The sequence below is a fragment of the Propithecus coquereli genome, unplaced genomic scaffold (genome assembly GCF_000956105.1).
Source record: "Propithecus coquereli isolate 6110/MARCELLA unplaced genomic scaffold, Pcoq_1.0 Scaffold121, whole genome shotgun sequence".
Classification (NCBI taxonomy): domain Eukaryota; kingdom Metazoa; phylum Chordata; class Mammalia; order Primates; family Indriidae; genus Propithecus; species Propithecus coquereli.
Genome location: NW_012136192.1, coordinates 390,001 through 406,845, shown reverse-complemented (window position 1 = coordinate 406,845; position 16,845 = coordinate 390,001). Strand labels below are relative to the sequence as shown.

The following is a 16,845-nucleotide window of genomic DNA, read 5'->3' as shown; positions in this document are numbered from 1 at the left end:
GGTTCCCAGCCTTAGCTGAAGATTAGCACCACCCAGGAAACTGTTAAAAGTATTGATGCTCTGGTTTTGCCAGAGAACATTAATATAAGTCAACTAAATCAGTAAGAGCTGTTAAAACGTTTATGTTTGTTATCTCTGCAACAAAACACGAACCCAAATTAACGTGTAATTCGCCATGTCAGTTGGAGGATTTTTGGCTTAAAGTAGACTTTTAATTTTTGCAGACAGATTTAAAATTTGCTGGCATGGGAGGTGCTGAATGCAAGTGTTCTAGAATAAGTCCATCATAACCTAATGAGAGCCAGCCCTGCTTTACAAAACACTTAATATATATATCTTAGCTAATTCTTGTACCAACCATCCCTTAAGAGATGTGTTCCCATCTTACAGGTGAGGAAAATTGAGTGTTTTGGGGGTTTTTTTTTGTTGTTTTCTTTTTTTGAGACAGAGTCTCACTCTGTTGCCCTGGCTAGAGTGCAGTGGCATCATCATAGCTCATTGCAACCTCACACTCCTGGGCTTAAGCAATCCTCCTGCCTCAGCCTCCCAAGTAGCTGGGACTACAGGCACGCACCACCGTGACCAGCTAATATTTCTATTTTTAGTAGAGACAGGGTGTTGCTCTTGTTCAGGGTGGTCTCGAACTCCTGACCTCAAGTGATCCTTCCACTTCGGCCTCCCAGAGTGCTAGGATTACAGGTGTGAGCCACCACCTGTAAAGTTTCCTATCTTCTTGACATGTCTGCTGCCGCCTTCTAGATCCTTATTATTTCTCCTTGTTTGGATCTGACTTAGATTTCTAGGTTCCCTTTGCCTTCTGGAAACAGTTTGGTGTGTGCCTTGCAGACCTAGGCTTGTTCTCTACCGAATAAAATCCAGACTACACAGTGGGGGGCCCTGCTAAACTACACATGCTCCTCAATTTAAAACGGAGTTACATCCCGATAAACCCATCGTAAGTTGAAAATACATTTAATACACCTAACCTACCAAGCATCATAGCTTAGCCTAGCCTGCCTTAAATGTGCTCAGAACACTTACATTAGCCTACAGCTGGGCAAAATCATCTGGCAACACAGTGCACTGTAGAGCACCAGCTGTTTACCCTCCTGATCTGATCTCCTGGCTGACTGGGAGCTTGCCACTGCCGCCCACCATTGCAGGAGTGTCCTCCGGCATATCACTAGCCTGGGAAAGAGCAAAATCCAAAATTCAAAGTATGGTTTCTACTGAATGTGTATCACTTTTGTACGTACCATTGTGAGGTTAAAAGATCGTAAGTTCGGGACCATCTGTACTGAGTTCCAAGTCTGACCCAGGTCTTCAGGCGACTGTTTGTTTTCTTGGTCCCTCACCCTGGGGCATCTCCCTGTCCATTTGCAATTTTATTCCTCCTTTGCTCTCGCCATCTGTTGCTGAGTACTAAACCACTGTTTGCCTGCTCGGGATTTTGGGGGAACACGAGAGGGATGTGTGTACATGTGGATTCCATGGGTGTTTAAAAATGTTCCAACACTACTTGAATAGTTAAAACGTTCCAGGAGTTTAGAGAACTAAACCACACGGAACATAACTGGCCCCTTGTTGGGGAACGTAGGGAGAATTTGGCGTTGTAAAGCGATGAAGGGGGGATTTGGGTTAAAGAATAGGATGCTCGTTGTGTTTCAGGGGGGTACATGTGAATCGGGGAGCTCGGAGGAGCAGGGGCCTCTTCCTGGCCACTCCCCTGCAGACGACCACCCAGAGGATGAGCTGGTGCAGATCCGAGAGGCCTGCTGCTCGTGGGGCGCGGGGTAAGGGAGGGAGACAGCGCCGGCCTTCTCCCCCTGTGGACCTGCACGTGCACGTGCTCTTCCCTGGCCCTCGTAACAGTCCTTCCCCCCTCCTGCCCCCTGCAGGTATCATTACTTCGGGCCTCCAGGATGGCGCTCCAGTTCCGCTCGCTCTTCCCCTTGGCGTTGCCTGGAATGCTGGCACTCCTCGGCTGGTGGTGGTTTTTCTCTCGTAAAAAAGACCACGTGAGCAGGCACAGCCGGCAGGCGGAGGCCAGCGCTGCGGAGCTGAGCGCCGACTCTGCCGTCAAGGAGCCTCCCCCCGTGGAGGATGTCTGTGCCGCAGTCGTGTCCGCACCCCCCAGCGTCACACAGCCGCCCGAAAAGGAACCATCCGCCGCGAGCAAACCTTCTGCAGAGCCCCCAGCCTTGCTGCGGATACAAGCGGCCCGTCGGAGATCAGAGTCCTCGGGCAGCCTTCCCAACGCCACAGACACAAGACCTCGACCAGGAACACGCAAAGACGACAGTGCAAAGCTGGACCTAGCCCTGACGGGTGATGATGCCAAATCTATTCCTCCAGAGTGTCCCCTTTCATCCCCATTTCCTCATGAAGCAGCCGAGGTGTGTAAGCAAGAGTCCGTGTTCAGCAGGACGCCAGGGCGGGGCTGGCCAGGCCAGTCGGCAGCGCCCGCTGAGAAGCATGGCCCTGGGGACAGGGCACGAGAGACGGGTGGGGCCGAAGGGACCGGCGATGCAGTGTTGGGGGAGAATGTGCTCGAAGAAGGTCTGTTGTCCCAGGAGCGTGTCTCGGAATTGGAGAACAGCAAGGCCCCCCGCCTGGCCCCCTTGGGAGGAGGCGGGGAGAAGGGGAGGAGCGGCCTGCCCCAGGTGCTCGTGCCCACACAGCAGAAGGAAGAGTATGTGGTAGGGAAGTTGCTAAGTAGCTTCATCGAGTCCGCTCACACGGAGCTGGCTAAGGATGATGAGACGCCAGCACCTAGCGTCAGAGGCGGCAAAGCCTGGGACAGAGACCTTGCGGGAGAACTGGGCAACGAGGAGAGCTTGGATAGAAGTGATAAGATTGAGCAGGCTGCCTTCCAGATAATCTCCCAAGTGATCTTGGAAGCAACCGAAGAAGTGCTGGCTACCACGGTGGGCAAGATCGCGGGGCGGATATATCAGGCCTCGGCCGCTCAGCTCCAAGGTCAGAAGGAGCAGAGCTGTGTCCCAGGCAGCCCCAAAACTGTTCTGGGTCAAAATGCCGCGGAGCCCACCCTGGCCACAGCAGAGGCAGCCACTAGCCCACTGGATGCGGCCCCACCTGCGCCAGCCCTGCTGGCAGAGGACCTGCCACCACCAAAGACCTACGTGAGCTGCCTGAGCAGCCCTCTGTCCAGCCCCACCAAGGACAATAAGCCAAAGAACTCCGCACACCCCATCGCCCTGGCCCCCTGCCCCCCACCGGCCGCCCCCCTTAGAGAGTCACTGGATGGGGAAGATGCCACCTGCATGTCGGACAACAGCCAAGGTGTCCCTTCGGTGGCCTCCTCGGGACACTGCTCTGATTCCCTCAGCACTTCAGGGCTCGAAGACTCCGGCACAGAGACCAACTCAAGCCCCAGGGACAAGGCCATCACCCCACCGCTGCCGGAAAGTACTGTGCCCTTCAGCAATGGGGTGCTGAAGGGGGAGTTGTCAGACTTGGGGGCTGAGGATGGATGGACCCTGGACGCAGAAGCAGATCATTCGGGAGGTAGGAGGGTCTCAGGTGTTCACTTACAGGATGGGGGTCTCCCTTTATGTGTTAGGGGTGGGCCGCTGGCCAGCCTCTCCCTTCTGCTCCCTGTGCAGCCAAGCAGTGGTGCTCTTCAGCTCTGTGTCCTGGCTGGCCTGCAGCGCGCCAGGCACGGCGTGGCGCTGCGGCTAATGACAAGTCAGGTTGCCCTGGAACCCAAGAGCCACAGGAGCTGTGACTGACTCGGCTCGGTAGCCAGCGAAGCTCCCAGCCCTTCAGAAGGCGTTAGCTCAAAGCTGAATGCACTGATGAACCTTCGTGTGCCTCTTCTCCTCTTAAATGCTAACCTCTTAATGTTTTTTTTTTTTTTTTTTAAATGGAAAGGTCTCCTTAGCTTTATTTCCCTTGAGTGCCAAGTATGGGTGTGAGGTTTTTTCAGTGGTTTATTTCCTTTTAATCATGTGCTTGTTCCCATGTCTTCACCTGCTTCCCTCCTCCAGAAGCTCTTACAGGGTAAGTGCCCAAAGAATGGCCACAGCTTTGAATACTTGTGGGAGGCTCGAGCTTCCTGACGTTGCCGTCACCTGTTCCTTCGCAGAGAGCCTCAGCCACTTTCTTTCTGTGCAGCTGCAGTTCCACCCCCGGGAAAGAGGGGCACTTTGGTAACGAGGTGTCCACTGGGTTTTTCGAGTGCTGGCCCCAGCGTAGACAGTTCAGACCGCTAACTGACAGGTCAGCAGCTCCGGACCCTGCTTCTGCAGCCACCCTGGGGTGTTCTGGTTTCTCTCCTGGAGAGGGGCCATGACTCTCTGACTTGCTTGTCCTGGAGCCACTCCCTACCTACCATTTCAGCTCCGGGAGGGTTGGGGATCTTTACTGGGAATCTTAATACTTTCAGCAGCATCTGGTTTGTAGCACACTTGACGTTTTGTCACCTCTAAGATGCTGTTAAGACACTACTGTCTTTATGTGCTGCCAGTCGTGATTATAAAGGCCAGGTACTATAAGATGCATCCCAATGTCAGGGTATTAAAATGTTTCCCCAAAATTGGATCTTTAAAATGAGTGAAATTTTTTAAGAGTAGAGTTTCTCTTTGCCTACTGCCCCTTACTCAGTTCAGTTGACAAGCCCCTCAGCCTTGTCATGCCAACTCTAGATCGATGGCAGCAGCTACTCGGATGTGTTGACAGCGTCTGAGTCTAGGGTCAGAGCTGGGCTGTGGTGCGCTGGGAGGCTTCGGGAACGCAGGGGAAGCCTAGCGGTAGTTGTCTGCTATTACCACTCAGCGGGTGCTGAGCACAGGGCTAGCGCCCGCGTGCATTCCCATATCAGCCCTGCTTTGTGTGGGGGGGGGGGGGGGGGGGGGGGGGGGGGCGTCGGATGTGGCGGGATAGTGCACTCACTGGAAGCCTCAAACTCCTGCCAAGCTCTGTTCAAAGCACCTTACAGTGTTAACTTCGCAGCAGCCCTAAGGATTAAATACTGTTATTTTTGGGGGGAGGAGGAAGCTGAAGCTGAGAGGGGTCCAGAGGGCAGCCCGGCGGAGGGAGCCGGAAGTTGGCCTTGAGTGCTGCCTGCTAGAGTCCTGGTGTGGTTCTGAGCCACTCCTGGGTGCCCTTGGGGTGGCAGATATTGGCTGGTCCTGTTCTGTTGGACGGAGGCAGGGGCTGTGCATGGGTGGAGCACCCCGCCCTCCCACTCTGTCAGCCTGTTCTGCATCTAGCAGGCTGGCCAGGCTACCTTCTCTCAGGAGATGGTTTTCCCTGTGTGAAGCCTATTCCGAGTCCCTGGTGTCAAGGGAGGAGGTCACTTTGAAGGTGGCTCTTCCTTGGCTGGGAGCAGAGTCTCTGTAAGCTCTAGTTCTCTGCATCCAGACAGTGCATGGGTTGCTTGGCGGAGGATTGTGACCAGGGTTTGGAGAAACAATGTGGAAAATAACCTAATTGGTAGGCTGTCAGGAGTGATCTATTTCTGGCTATTTAGTCGTCCATATTTAAGCCAGAACTACTTCTCTTGAGCTGGTCGGGACCCCTGCAATATGGTCATTTTTCTGCAATATGGTCCCTTTGGCATGTTCTTGAGAGTGCAGCAGGCCAAGTTGCTTCCCATTCCATCCTCTTGGAATGGGCTTTAGCTCAGTCTTTTGGCCAGGGGGTATTTGAGCCCAAAAAAATATTCAGGGTTGCACAAGTCAGGCCCAAGCAGAAGGAAAGGAGACCCTTCTTCCTTTGTCCATATCTGGCAGAGAAACGCAGGTTCCTCATCAGGGATAAGGATGGGGCCCTTAGGCCAGTGAGGACTCTGTCTAGCTCTGCTTGGCAGAAGGCCACTGCCTGGGACCCCAGGCCTGCGACTCAGGGATTGGAGACCTCTGGTTTGAGGGACTGGGCTAGTGGAAGGGTGCCGAGATGGTTGTGACCGGTAGGTCTGGCTCCCGGGACCGCAGGGGCCCACAGTCGTGCTCCTCCCCAGTCCCGCGGCCTCCCCTTCCCGGGGCACAGTCTGTTTCTTCCCATTTCACCACTTGTGCCTCTGCTCCGGCAGCTGTGGCTGGGTGCGGCTGCCAATTAAGCAAGTGGGACTCTAAGTGACAGGCTAAAATTAGGTGTATCGACACCCCCAGTCCTCCTTTCATTGGGGTTGTTCTGAGCCTTCTAGACTGACTTGATAGTCACCTGCCAAGCTTGAGGAGGGGGCGTGGGGCGGTGGCCTCTCGGAATGTGCATTGGGGAAGTTCTGCCGTGTGGTTCTGCTCTGAGCCAGGCTCGTGTGCGCGCGCCCGCTGCTTCCTCCCCTGCAGGTTCCGATGGGAACAGCATGGATTCGGTGGATAGCTGTGGCAGCCTCAGGAAGACCGAGGGTTTCCAAAATGCCCAGGCAGGCTCCAGCCCCAAGAAGGTCGACCTCATCATCTGGGAGATCGAGGTGCCAAAGGTAAGGGCGGCGTCCCTGCAGGCTGAGTTCTGCAGCAAGCTCAGAGCTCCTTCGGCCCAGGGCCATCAGACTGGGGGAGGGACAATCAACCAGCAGGAGCCCCTGCAGGAGCCAAAGGCTGAGGGAAAGGGAACACTCTGCTTCTCCAAGGTTCCGAGAGCTTCCTGCAGCGGGAGGAAGATGGCTGCAGGAGCATCTTATTCTCGTACTCCTCAAACTCACAGGCCTGGGGGCTCTTCTTGTGTATCCTGGGGCTCAGATCTGTTTGGGAAATCCGGGCTCCCTTCACTGTGCTCTGCTCAAGCTCGCCAACATAAAGTGTATTTTATAATTGAGCAAAGCATAAATCCATACTTTAGAGAGCTTGAAAAGTATAGAAATGTATGAAGAAAATAAAAAGCAGCTTTAATTCTACCCCTGAGAATGACTGTGAAAGACTTTCATTTCTTTCTTATCTTGCACCCTGTGGTTTTTAAACAAAACTGAGATTATGTTGCTTTAATTAACACTTTAAATATTTAACAATTTGATTTTCCTGTGTTATGCTTCGACAGTGTAATTTTAACTGCATTATTCATCGTGCAAATGCCAATTTACTTCATCAGTCCCCAATTCCAGAGTGCTTAAGTGGTCTCTAGCTTCTTGCTGTTACAACTTACAACTTATTAGCTTGATCTTTCTGTTTCTCTCTGGGCTCAGAAGTAATTGACAAGCTGCATTCTCCCCGGGCCTCTGGCTCCTTGCTGAGGGGGAGACTTGGCGCGGTCTGAACTCTGGGTTGAGGTGGCTGTTTTGACCCCAGGTTGTTGGCTCCCATGGTGGTTTCTTCCCCTGGGAGCCCTGTTGGCAGTCCTGCCCTCTTTTCCCTCAGTGGTGACAAAGGGCACAAGGAGGCCGGCTGTGGACGAGGAGGACCACGTCCCTGGTAGCTCTGCTGGACTGGGCTCGTGTCGGAGCTTGTCTTACGTAATGGCTAAGTTTGGCTGCTTCTCTCCACCTTGAACTCTGGTGCACTGGGCACTTCTGCGAGCCTCGTGCTCTGAAGGCTCCAGCCTGCTGCCACTCGGCAGCGGGAGGCCGAGAATTCTAAGCCTTTTGTTTTTAAATCTAGCCCCTTTATCTTTGGGCCTGAGTAGACTTGAAGGAGAAGGGGGTATAAGGAATTGTAGTTGATCCTCATGCTGGTAAAATTTCTCATAGTGTGGGTTTTGGAGAAGATGCTGCCTTTGCCGCTTTCTGGGTCTGGGCCACGTTGTTGGGGATGAAATGGGAACTGCTGGGTCCTGGAGCCAGACTGCCTAGTTCAGCTGCTTAGCAGCTGTGTGACCTTAGGTGAGTTCCTTCGCCTCTCTGGGCTTGTTTCCTCATCTGTAGAATGATGACAAAGTCATCTGTTACACAGGTTCTGTGAGTAAGTGTAAGTGCTTAGCATAGTCCTGACAAATGAATGCTGACACGGTAACAGCTAAGACACTTGAGCTTGGCCTTGTGTAAAACAGAAGTAGGTCTTTGGGAGTATAGGGAATTGGTTTTCTGTTAACCCTCCTGTCTCTCTCTCTCTCTCTCTTTCTCTCTCTCTCTGGAAGCACTTAGTCGGTCGGCTAATTGGCAAGCAGGGGCGGTATGTGAGTTTCCTGAAGCAAACATCTGGTGCCAAGATCTATATCTCAACCCTGCCTTACACCCAGAGCATCCAGATCTGCCACATAGAAGGTCAGTGGCGGCTGCTGCCTTGTGTTTCGCTTTCTTAGCTGAAATGTAAGTAAATTGAAGCACTGAGTCCCAGTTGCTGTCCTTTTGGTATCTAAGTCTCTGAATAGAAAACCCCGCTTCTCATCCCAGATTAGGGGAGCATCGGGCGTCTTCCCTGCAGCCTTTCCCCCCAGTTCAGGTGCTTAGAGGGTGCTTGGCTGGGCAGGGCCAGGGGTCCAGGTTCATGGTGCCTACCACCCCACCCTGGCTTCCCCCTGCCCTGCGTGTGACTGCCCTCTGGCCTTTTCCCACCTGCCCGCCTCCTGTTGTGTTCAGAGCACGATCACGGTGGCAGCGGTATCCTCTGAGAGGGGCAGCACTTCAGTGTTGAGCGGTGCCGTAAAGATACACTTGAATTCTAGGAGAAGCCCTCCGGACTGGGCTGTGTGGCTGAGTTGTCTGTGCTGTGACTTTTCTCTTACCCACAGTGATTGTGTGTCCTGCCCCCACCTCCATTTAGGCTCTCAGCATCATGTAGACAAAGCACTGAACTTGATCGGGAAGAAGTTCAAGGAACTGAACCTTACCAATATCTACGCTCCCCCACTGCCTTCGCTGGCGCTGCCTTCTCTACCAATGACATCCTGGGTGAGCGTTCCCTTCCCCACAAACCTACCCCAAGCAAGAAACCCCCAGACTGCAGGCCAAGAAGGCAGAGCATGTTAACGCCTGTGCCTTCTCACTCTGGCTTCCACTGGTCAGTTCTGCTACTATCCTGCCTTTTCTGGGGACAAGGGTAAGGGGGTGAAGTGCTGGCAGGAAACCAAAGACCTCTCAATCCCCATGTGGGTGGACCACTTTCCCTGGCTCTGCCACCTGGGTACCTTTTGTGTTTGCCAGGTGTTTGCTTAGAAAGGATTATAGTTCAGCCAGGAGACTGGGTGCGTTCAGGCTGGTGCGGGGCCCGTTAAGCCTGGTGCTGTGTCCAGGGTCACCTCTCCACACCCGAGGCCTGGGTGGGACCCACCATCCTGGACTTGGATGGGGCTTGTGATGGGGTCATTCTGTTCCTTTCTTCTAGTTGAGCCAGACCCAGTAGTGCCCTGGCGAAGGATTTCTTTCCCCTTCCTGCTCCCCAGGAGGTACCTAGATTATAAAGAAGAATGAATAGTCCCCTCCAGGCCCAGGAAGCCGGGTGGCTCTTTGAAGGTTGCCCTAGGATTGTGGCAGGAGGAGCTGGTGTCTGGGGGCCCCCCAGTGTCTCTTGGCGCCTGTTACTCATCCTGCAGTGTACCTTTGGGCCTGCTCTGGCCTCATCGCGTTGGGAATAGAATTGCAGAGTTCTGTGGGCCAGACTATTGACTGCGTTTCACACAGATGGGCGGGATGTGTGGCTCCAAGGAAATCGCCCTCCTGGGTGTTTTTTTAGGACAGTAGGCATTTTAGTTCTGTATCTTCCCTCTTCCAAAGACCCTTCTGCTGGAGTAAAGGAATAGGATCTCTCTCTCTTTTCCTGTGGGTATTTGGGAGTGGGCTGAACCCCACTTTATGCTTTACTCCTGAATCAGAGTTTTTTTGCAGGAGTTGTGTCCTTAGACTCACTGTCTTTAAATAATTGAGTGGTTTGTACAGACGGTTTCCTTCCCTTGTACTCTGCTTGGCTCATGGGGACCGGAGAGGTGATCCCAGACGCCTCTGAACCAGTAGTGCTGGGATGGGGGGTTGGGGCCAGGACTCTTCCACGTGTGACCTCCCAGTGGGAGGGCAGGAGTGATGCCCTGCTGTGCCCAGAGCCCCTGGGTGTTGCCTGTAGCTTGGCATTGGGAAAGCCAGCATCGAAGGGCAAGTCTCTTAGAGAACAGTGGTGGCCTCTTCTAGGGCCTTTAGTATGGGGTCTGGCCACGAAGCAAAGCTATATTCCAGATGCTAAAGTGGAGTGAGCTGGGGGAGTCTGGAGTATGGAAGATGAGCAGGGCTTCGGGGGAGGAGGGGAAGGAGGAGGAGGAAGAACAAAGGAGACGCAGGCTCTGGCAGACCCTGACCGTGGGCTGACTGGACCCCGCTGCTGGTGTGGGGAAGGCAGAGTAGATGCTGTCAGGCCGTCAGCTCCTGGGGTCGGCTGCAGGTCCAGGGGAGCTGGCATTCCTCCTTGAGGGCCTGCCCGCTACTCATTCCTGCGCACCTTGTTCTCCGTGTTTGCCCTCTCTGGTGGGAGGGAGGCAGCGCTGGTGAGTGGACCCTGCCTGGCCCTGAGGTGAGGCTGCCCCTAATGGCTGCTCCTGATATTGCAGGGCAGCAGCCACAGTGGTGTCCAGCACTTTCCACAGTGAAGTAGCTGCGAACCTCTGCATCTGTGTGCCGTGGTGTTCTGGGTTGCTGTGCCCTTTTCAAAGATGTGCCAGTTCAGAGACTTGCCCTGGGGCCCTGGGACTTACCCAGACATGAGAAGGATTGTTGCAGTGGCCGCTGCCCCTCCCCCTCCACAGCTCATGCTGCCCGATGGCATCACTGTGGAGGTAATCGTGGTCAACCAGGTCAACGCCGGGCACCTGTTTGTGCAGCAGCACACACACCCTACCTTCCACGCGCTGCGCAGCCTCGACCAGCAGATGTACCTCTGCTACTCTCAGCCTGGAATCCCCACCTTGCCCACCCCAGTGGAAAGTAAGTGCTGCCCTGGCTGGGGGCTGGGGGGAAGCCCTGGGGGTTGCCTGTTCTGCCCTTGATCTTGACCAGGAAGAGGCTGTTGTGGGGTCCTTGGTGGGAACAGCAGTCCTGAGTGCTTGCCGTTGTCCTGGACTCGTGCTGGGCTGGGCTTCCCGGCCAGCCAGAGCTGTGTTTCCGCTCTGGCTGAGGGAGCGATGGGGCCGGAGTGGATTCTGACGCAGGGCTTCAGACCCCAGCTCTGCTGCTCAGTACCTGCTCAGTGGGGCGATGCTCACTCGTTCCAGGAGCCAGGGTTGGATCTATACATGTTCTGCATAAAGACTTGGTACAGAACATCCCTAAGCCCAACAGGCCTGTGCAGGGCTTGGGTCATCTCCATTTGACAGATGAGAAAACTGAGCCTCTGAAATCAAGTGACACCTGGGCAGGGGCTGGGGCCCGAGCTGGTCCTTCGTCACTGTTAGCTTGGTTGCTTTAGCAGTGGGATTTGATGTCAGAACATCTCTCCACCCGCCCATCTCTGGACTCCGAACCTGGGGTCCCCCAGTGAGCTTCAAGGTACCAGAAAAACCTTTGAAGTTATCTGTAGCATTTTGTGTGCGTGCATGTGTGTATATTTTCTTCTGGAGAAATAAGGGTTTAGTTTTCATCAGATTCTCCCAAGTTGCGTTAACCCAGCAGTAAGAGCCGGAGTCCAAGAGGTGACTGCACCAGGGGGGCTCTTTAAGGGTCAGACCCAGCGTAGGCAGGCCTGCGTCACAGGCCCTCATCCCAGCTGGCCTGGGCAGCTGCTGGGGTACCGCTGGGTGGCCCTTACCCCCGGTTCCATCTGCCCTGTCTCCCCAGGGTGGAGTTGTGACCCCTTGGAGCACAGCCCTGGTGGCCGTCCAGGTGCTACTCTCAGGCACCTTCCTGCGGCAAAGGCTAGACGTGAGGTGTAGGCCTGGGAGCCCCCTTCTGGTCGAGCCCTCGATCTGAGTTGTGGGCTGGAGCAGATGCTAGATACTAGGCCCCTGGGACCTGTTGCGCTTAGCGGGCCTTGATTCTTTTAGAGACTTTCCCTCGGGAATGCGAGGCAGGCTCTGGCCCCATTCCCTGCGTGCCGTACATCACTTGGTTTATTCTGGTTAATCTGTGTGCACTCAGGCTTTGGTAAGTTTCAGAGCAGTGGATCTAGGTTGGATGCTTTTCAGGCTGGATGGATCAGGGGGCAGCACACCTGCTAGGCTGAAGTTCTCACATCTAGGTTCCTCCCTCTGCTTGTCCTGGGGAGGCGCTGTCGGGGACCTGCTGCTGTTCTGTCTCCTGCTGTGGAGGTGCGGGCCTCTGAGAAGTAATGCAGGGGGTGGGTGCAGCGGTGCCCATGGTGGCTGTCGGTGCCCTGCCCTCGGCTGGGTGTTTCCACACACTCCTCTTCCTGCCCTGCAGTAACGGTCATCTGTGCTGCCCCCGGCGTGGACGGGGCCTGGTGGCGAGCCCAAGTGGTTGCCTCCTACGAGGAGACCAATGAGGTCGAGATTCGGTATGTGGACTACGGTGGATACAAGAGGGTGAAAGTAGACGTGCTTCGGCAAATCAGGTGCGTGGAGAGTCCTCAGGCACAGGCCCTGCTGGTCACGGGACGTGTGATCTCTGCGTAGCTGGCCTCGTTGCTCCAAGCCTCCGGTGTGGGTTAATCCTTCCCTCCTGCTGCCTGCTGTGTCTTAGCAGAGTCTGATAGAAACACACTCAGAAGATTACTTGCCTCAGCCAAACTGAGCTAGAAGGCCTGTCTCGTGGAGGAATCGCCCAGTGTCATGTCAGATTTTAAGCAGCCTCCTTGTTGGGAATTTGATGCGAGAGGTCCCTCTGAGGTCGGGCTTGCAGCGGGGCTGGCCGCCTGTATTCGGGTGTGCCATGAGCTGTGGCCTCCTGCATGTGTCCCCTCTGCTGCGTCCTAGCTTGTGGGTGTCACTGTACGAAAGGCAAATGTCAGCTTGGTGTGGAGTCAGCCTTCACGTTCGTGTGAAACTTGTTCCTTTCTTGCCTTTCCAGGTCTGACTTTGTCACCCTGCCATTCCAGGGAACAGAAGTCCTTCTGGACAGCGTGATGCCCCTGTCAGGTAACAGCTGGGGCCTCTGGCTTGGCAGAGGGAGGCGGGCAGTTGTTGAGAGTAGGTCTCTCTGAGCGCCATTGTTCTCACCTGGAGGGCTTATGCAAACACAGGTGGCTGCCACTCCCAGAGTTTCTGATTGAAGAGCTCTGGGCTGAGGCGCAGGAACATGCATTTCTAAGAAGTTCCCGGGGGGCCAATGCTGCTCCCCATTGAGATCTGCTGCCCTAGACTTTACTCAGACCTCCAACGTTGACAGGCTTCTAACAAAGGCACCTTCCAGAACATAGTCCAGACCCAGTGTCTTTGCCCATGTGGTCAAGGGCAGGCACTGAGGGTGGTGGTACCGTTCAGCTGGGCCACAGCTCCTTGAGGGCGGGCTGGCGACTGTGCTGCCACTCACCCTGTCTTAGGCTGTGAAAGCACTGCCAGAGGGACAAGGCCTGGCGCTGTGATCTTGGGCAAATTGCTCTGCCTCAGTTTTCCCCTCTAGAACATGGGGGTGGTACCTGAATTTTCAGGTGGCTGCGAGAATTACATAAACCCAGGAACTGGTGTGTAGAAGGTGGTGAAATGGCAGCGATTTATGGCTGCAGATTTTATGTTCGCAGATGATGGTCTGTTGCATCCCGTCCCCTCCCTCTGCGGGTCTGCTCCTCCTAACCCTGTTCTTGCTTGCCTAACGCAGTCTAGTGCATTGGAAGCACTGTGGTCTCGCTGGGGCCATGTTAGGGATGGGGTCTTCACTGTGTTTTCTTCCTTTTCCTCTTGCCCAACCTTCCTCTCCATTTCTGTCCACCTAAGTAGTCTGTCTATACTCAGCTCAAACGCTCCCTCCTTCATATGGTTTTTTCCAGACCTTAGTGAACACCTGCCCCCTCCCATCCTTGGCGCCTTTTGCCGTGGGTGTGTTTTTCTACATAACTTTCATGATCTGACAAAGCAGATTGCTGCCTTGGTGCCTCACCCACTAGAGGGTGGCTGCCCGTGTTGGGCTGTGCGACCAGCTGCCTGGATTTGAGTTCTACCTTGACCACTCTGGGAGCCGGTTGACCTTTGATCAACCTTTGTGTCAGTGCTCGCCCCTGTAAGGCGGGGATGACACTTGGTGTTACTGATTTGGTGGAAGAACATGTATAGTCAGCACCCAAATAGGTGGTGCTGGCGACGGTGACGTTGCCGTCGAAGGCGGAGTTTCTGTCCCTTTGTTCTCTGTCCTCCGGTGGGCAGCCTGCAGCAGGGACCTGAGCTTATCCATTGGGAGTCACATGGGGCCTTGGCTCCGTCCCTGACGTGGGCGGGTCTCCCCAGCGCAGTTCTCCAGTCCCGTGCGTCACCTGCAGTGTTCTTGGAATACAGTGTGTGACGACGGTGCCTGGCCTCAGTGAGAGTCTGAACGCTGCCTTCCTCCTACAGATGATGACCACTTTTCACCTGAGGCAGATGCCGCCATGAGCGAGATGACGGGGAACACAGCACTGCTTGCTCAGGTGTGTGGGGCAGCCAGGGTCTGTCTGAGAAGCCTCCTGCTGCCCTTATTTAAGTATCTGGACTTCTCGGGAACTGGTCTTTATATTCCTCGCTGTGGCCTGGGCCCTGGGTTGACCAGCAGTCTTTAAGAGGGGTGTGTGGAGTAGCTATTTTTTTTTTTTTTTTTTTTGAGACAGAGTCTCACTGTGTTGCCTGGGCTAGAGTGCCGCGGCGTCATCCTAGCTCACAGCAACCTCAAACTCCTGGGCTCAAGCGATCCTCCTGCCTCAGCCCCCCAGTAGCTGGGACTACAGGCATGCGCCACCATGCCCAGCTAATTTTTTCTATATATTTTTAGTTGTCCGATTAATTTCTTTCTATTTTTAGTAGAGACGGGGTCTTGCTCTTGCTCAGGCTTGTCTCGAACTCCTAAGCTCAAACAATCCACCCGCCTCGGCCTCCCAGAGAGCTAGGATTACAGGTGTGAGCCACTGCGCCCTGCCTGGAGTAGCTTTAAATCACGCTTTTGTTTTCTCTTCCTCAGGTGACAAGTTACAGTCCAACTGGTCTTCCTCTGATTCAGCTGTGGAGTGTGGTCGGAGATGAAGTAAGTTCTGCCCTTGTTTCCCCTGAGTTGCTGGCAGCAGTAATGGGTGGGTTCCGGAGCCGGTTTGGGGCTTTTTTTGTCTTGAGCTAATCGGAGGATGTAACTGTAGATCAGGCCCCAGGGGACATGGGTGCCCCAACGGGGGTGGAGATGTTAGTGTCATCTAGAGAGTGGAGGCCAGGGATGGTGCTAAACCTCCTACAGTGCCCAGGACAGCCCCCCCCCCACAGAATTATCCAGCCCACAGTGTCAATAGCGCCAAAGTGGAGGAACCCTGCTCAAGACTTTCTGGAACCTTCCATCCATTGGGTTTTTCTATCTTCCATCTTACGGTCCTAAAGCTTAGATTTCTTCAACATATTAAAGCCTGTTGTCACGCCATTCTTCCTTAAGTGAACGCCCTGTCAGTCGTCCCTGCCATTACTCTTGCACATCTCTTGGCTGCGATGGCAGCCGGGCCCCGGGAGGGAGAGCCCATGTTGGCTTGAGCGATGGCCCCAGGGTGCCGCGGGCACAGCTCTCAAGGGGACTCTGTTTTCCAGGTGGTGTTGATCAACCGGTCGCTGGTGGAGCGCGGCCTTGCTCAGTGGGTGGACAGCTACTACGGAAGCCTTTGACCCCCGGTCCCACAGCCGCAGCTTGCGCCTTTTTTGCACTGTCGAAATCGGGCTTGGCACTCGAGGCAAAGATTTAACATCAGAATAACAAACATTGTCCTCTCCAGAAAGTCCTCTTTTTTCTCCTCATACTGTAGTCCTGTTGAGATGTTGTTTCAAAAGGGCGGAGCTGTGGGTTCTTTTCAAAGCCATAGGATAGTGTTGGACAAGCCAATTGGCTGAACCTGATTCTAAACTATTTAAAAAAAAAAAATTGAAGAAAACCAGTCTCCACCAGGTTGTCCTATTCCGCCTCTGTCCCTGCCCTCTTCCCCGAGCCCCTGCCCCAGCAAATCCAGGCAGTTGCGGGGACAGGCCAGGGGCTGCGTGGTGCTGGCTTGGGAGGGTTTCTTTTCACAATCTTTCTTCAGGGAGCAAGACATGAACTAATTGGTCATCAATTACTTGTACAGCTTACATAAATGAATTGCCGACGTAACCAGTTTTTATAAACTCCATCTAGGTCTCTAGGAGCACAGACTTTTTTTAATGCAGATGTAACTATGAAGTGATCGTCACACCTCTGACCTCAGTCCGTGGGGAGGGGAATGTTATCCTGCCAAGCCTGGTAGTAATTTGTAACCATTTTCTATTTGTGCAGACTCTGTAAATATGTTTAAAAAATGTAATATTTTGTATAAGATACACTGGAGAACAAAGGGAACTTGAGGTTTTTCCACACCACGTGTCGTCTGTAAGTAGAAGTTAATTCTGCAGAGTGCAGCCGCCGCGCCCCGCCCCTCTTGCCAGGGGCTCTTGTGGCTTCCTGCGTACTGGACAGGGTGACTGTATGGTCTAGACTGTGATCTAGGGGGTTTTGCTGTACAAATTTGTTAAAAAAAGGAAAAAAAAAAACTAACTCATTGAATTATCTTGCAGTGGTGTGTTTGATTCTTTTTTAGACTGGCTTCAGTATTGTGCAATCTGAAAATAAGTAACTTAAGTAACTTAAACTTACATAAATCTTGAATTGTATAAACTATTAGCTTTGAGTCCATTTTTTTCTTCCCAAAAAGGTTGGGGGGTGGGGAGTGAAGAGGGTGGTTGAGAGTGGGGGGCGGGGTGGGCCATGGGCCCCGCAGGACCACAGGTAAAGGAGACCCACAGTTCTTTGAAGACGGTCTGGCCAGAAATTTGGCCTTTTCCTCTCTTCTTACCCCGCCACATGGCAGCCAAGCTTCTTCTGACTTCCCCCACCCAATATCTAAATAGCCC

General features: G+C 53.9%; 1 protein-coding gene across 4 annotated transcripts in view; it reads left to right on the top strand.

Annotated features, from left to right (window-relative positions):
* Nucleotides 1–16,547, top strand: part of AKAP1 (A kinase (PRKA) anchor protein 1) — a 32,538-nt gene extending 15,991 nt beyond the window's left edge. For 2 of the 4 annotated variants that reach the window (XM_012665697.1, XM_012665696.1), the window contains exons 2-11: nt 1,899–3,528; nt 6,312–6,445; nt 8,032–8,158; nt 8,658–8,785; nt 10,624–10,801; nt 12,233–12,383; nt 12,839–12,906; nt 14,314–14,387; nt 14,912–14,974; nt 15,517–15,683. In XM_012665697.1, the coding sequence (XP_012521151.1) occupies nt 1,923–3,528; nt 6,312–6,445; nt 8,032–8,158; nt 8,658–8,785; nt 10,624–10,801; nt 12,233–12,383; nt 12,839–12,906; nt 14,314–14,387; nt 14,912–14,974; nt 15,517–15,591 (2,604 nt within the window). In that variant the 5' untranslated portion in view covers nt 1,899–1,922 and the 3' untranslated portion in view covers nt 15,592–15,683. Of the gene's footprint in view, nt 1–1,759; nt 1,794–1,898; nt 3,529–6,311; nt 6,446–8,031; nt 8,159–8,657; nt 8,786–10,623; nt 10,802–12,232; nt 12,384–12,838; nt 12,907–14,313; nt 14,388–14,911; nt 14,975–15,516 lie in introns of those variants that run through there. The other 2 variants (XM_012665698.1, XM_012665699.1) reach the window with 2 other exon arrangements.
* The last annotated feature ends 298 nt before the right edge of the window (nt 16,548–16,845 follow it).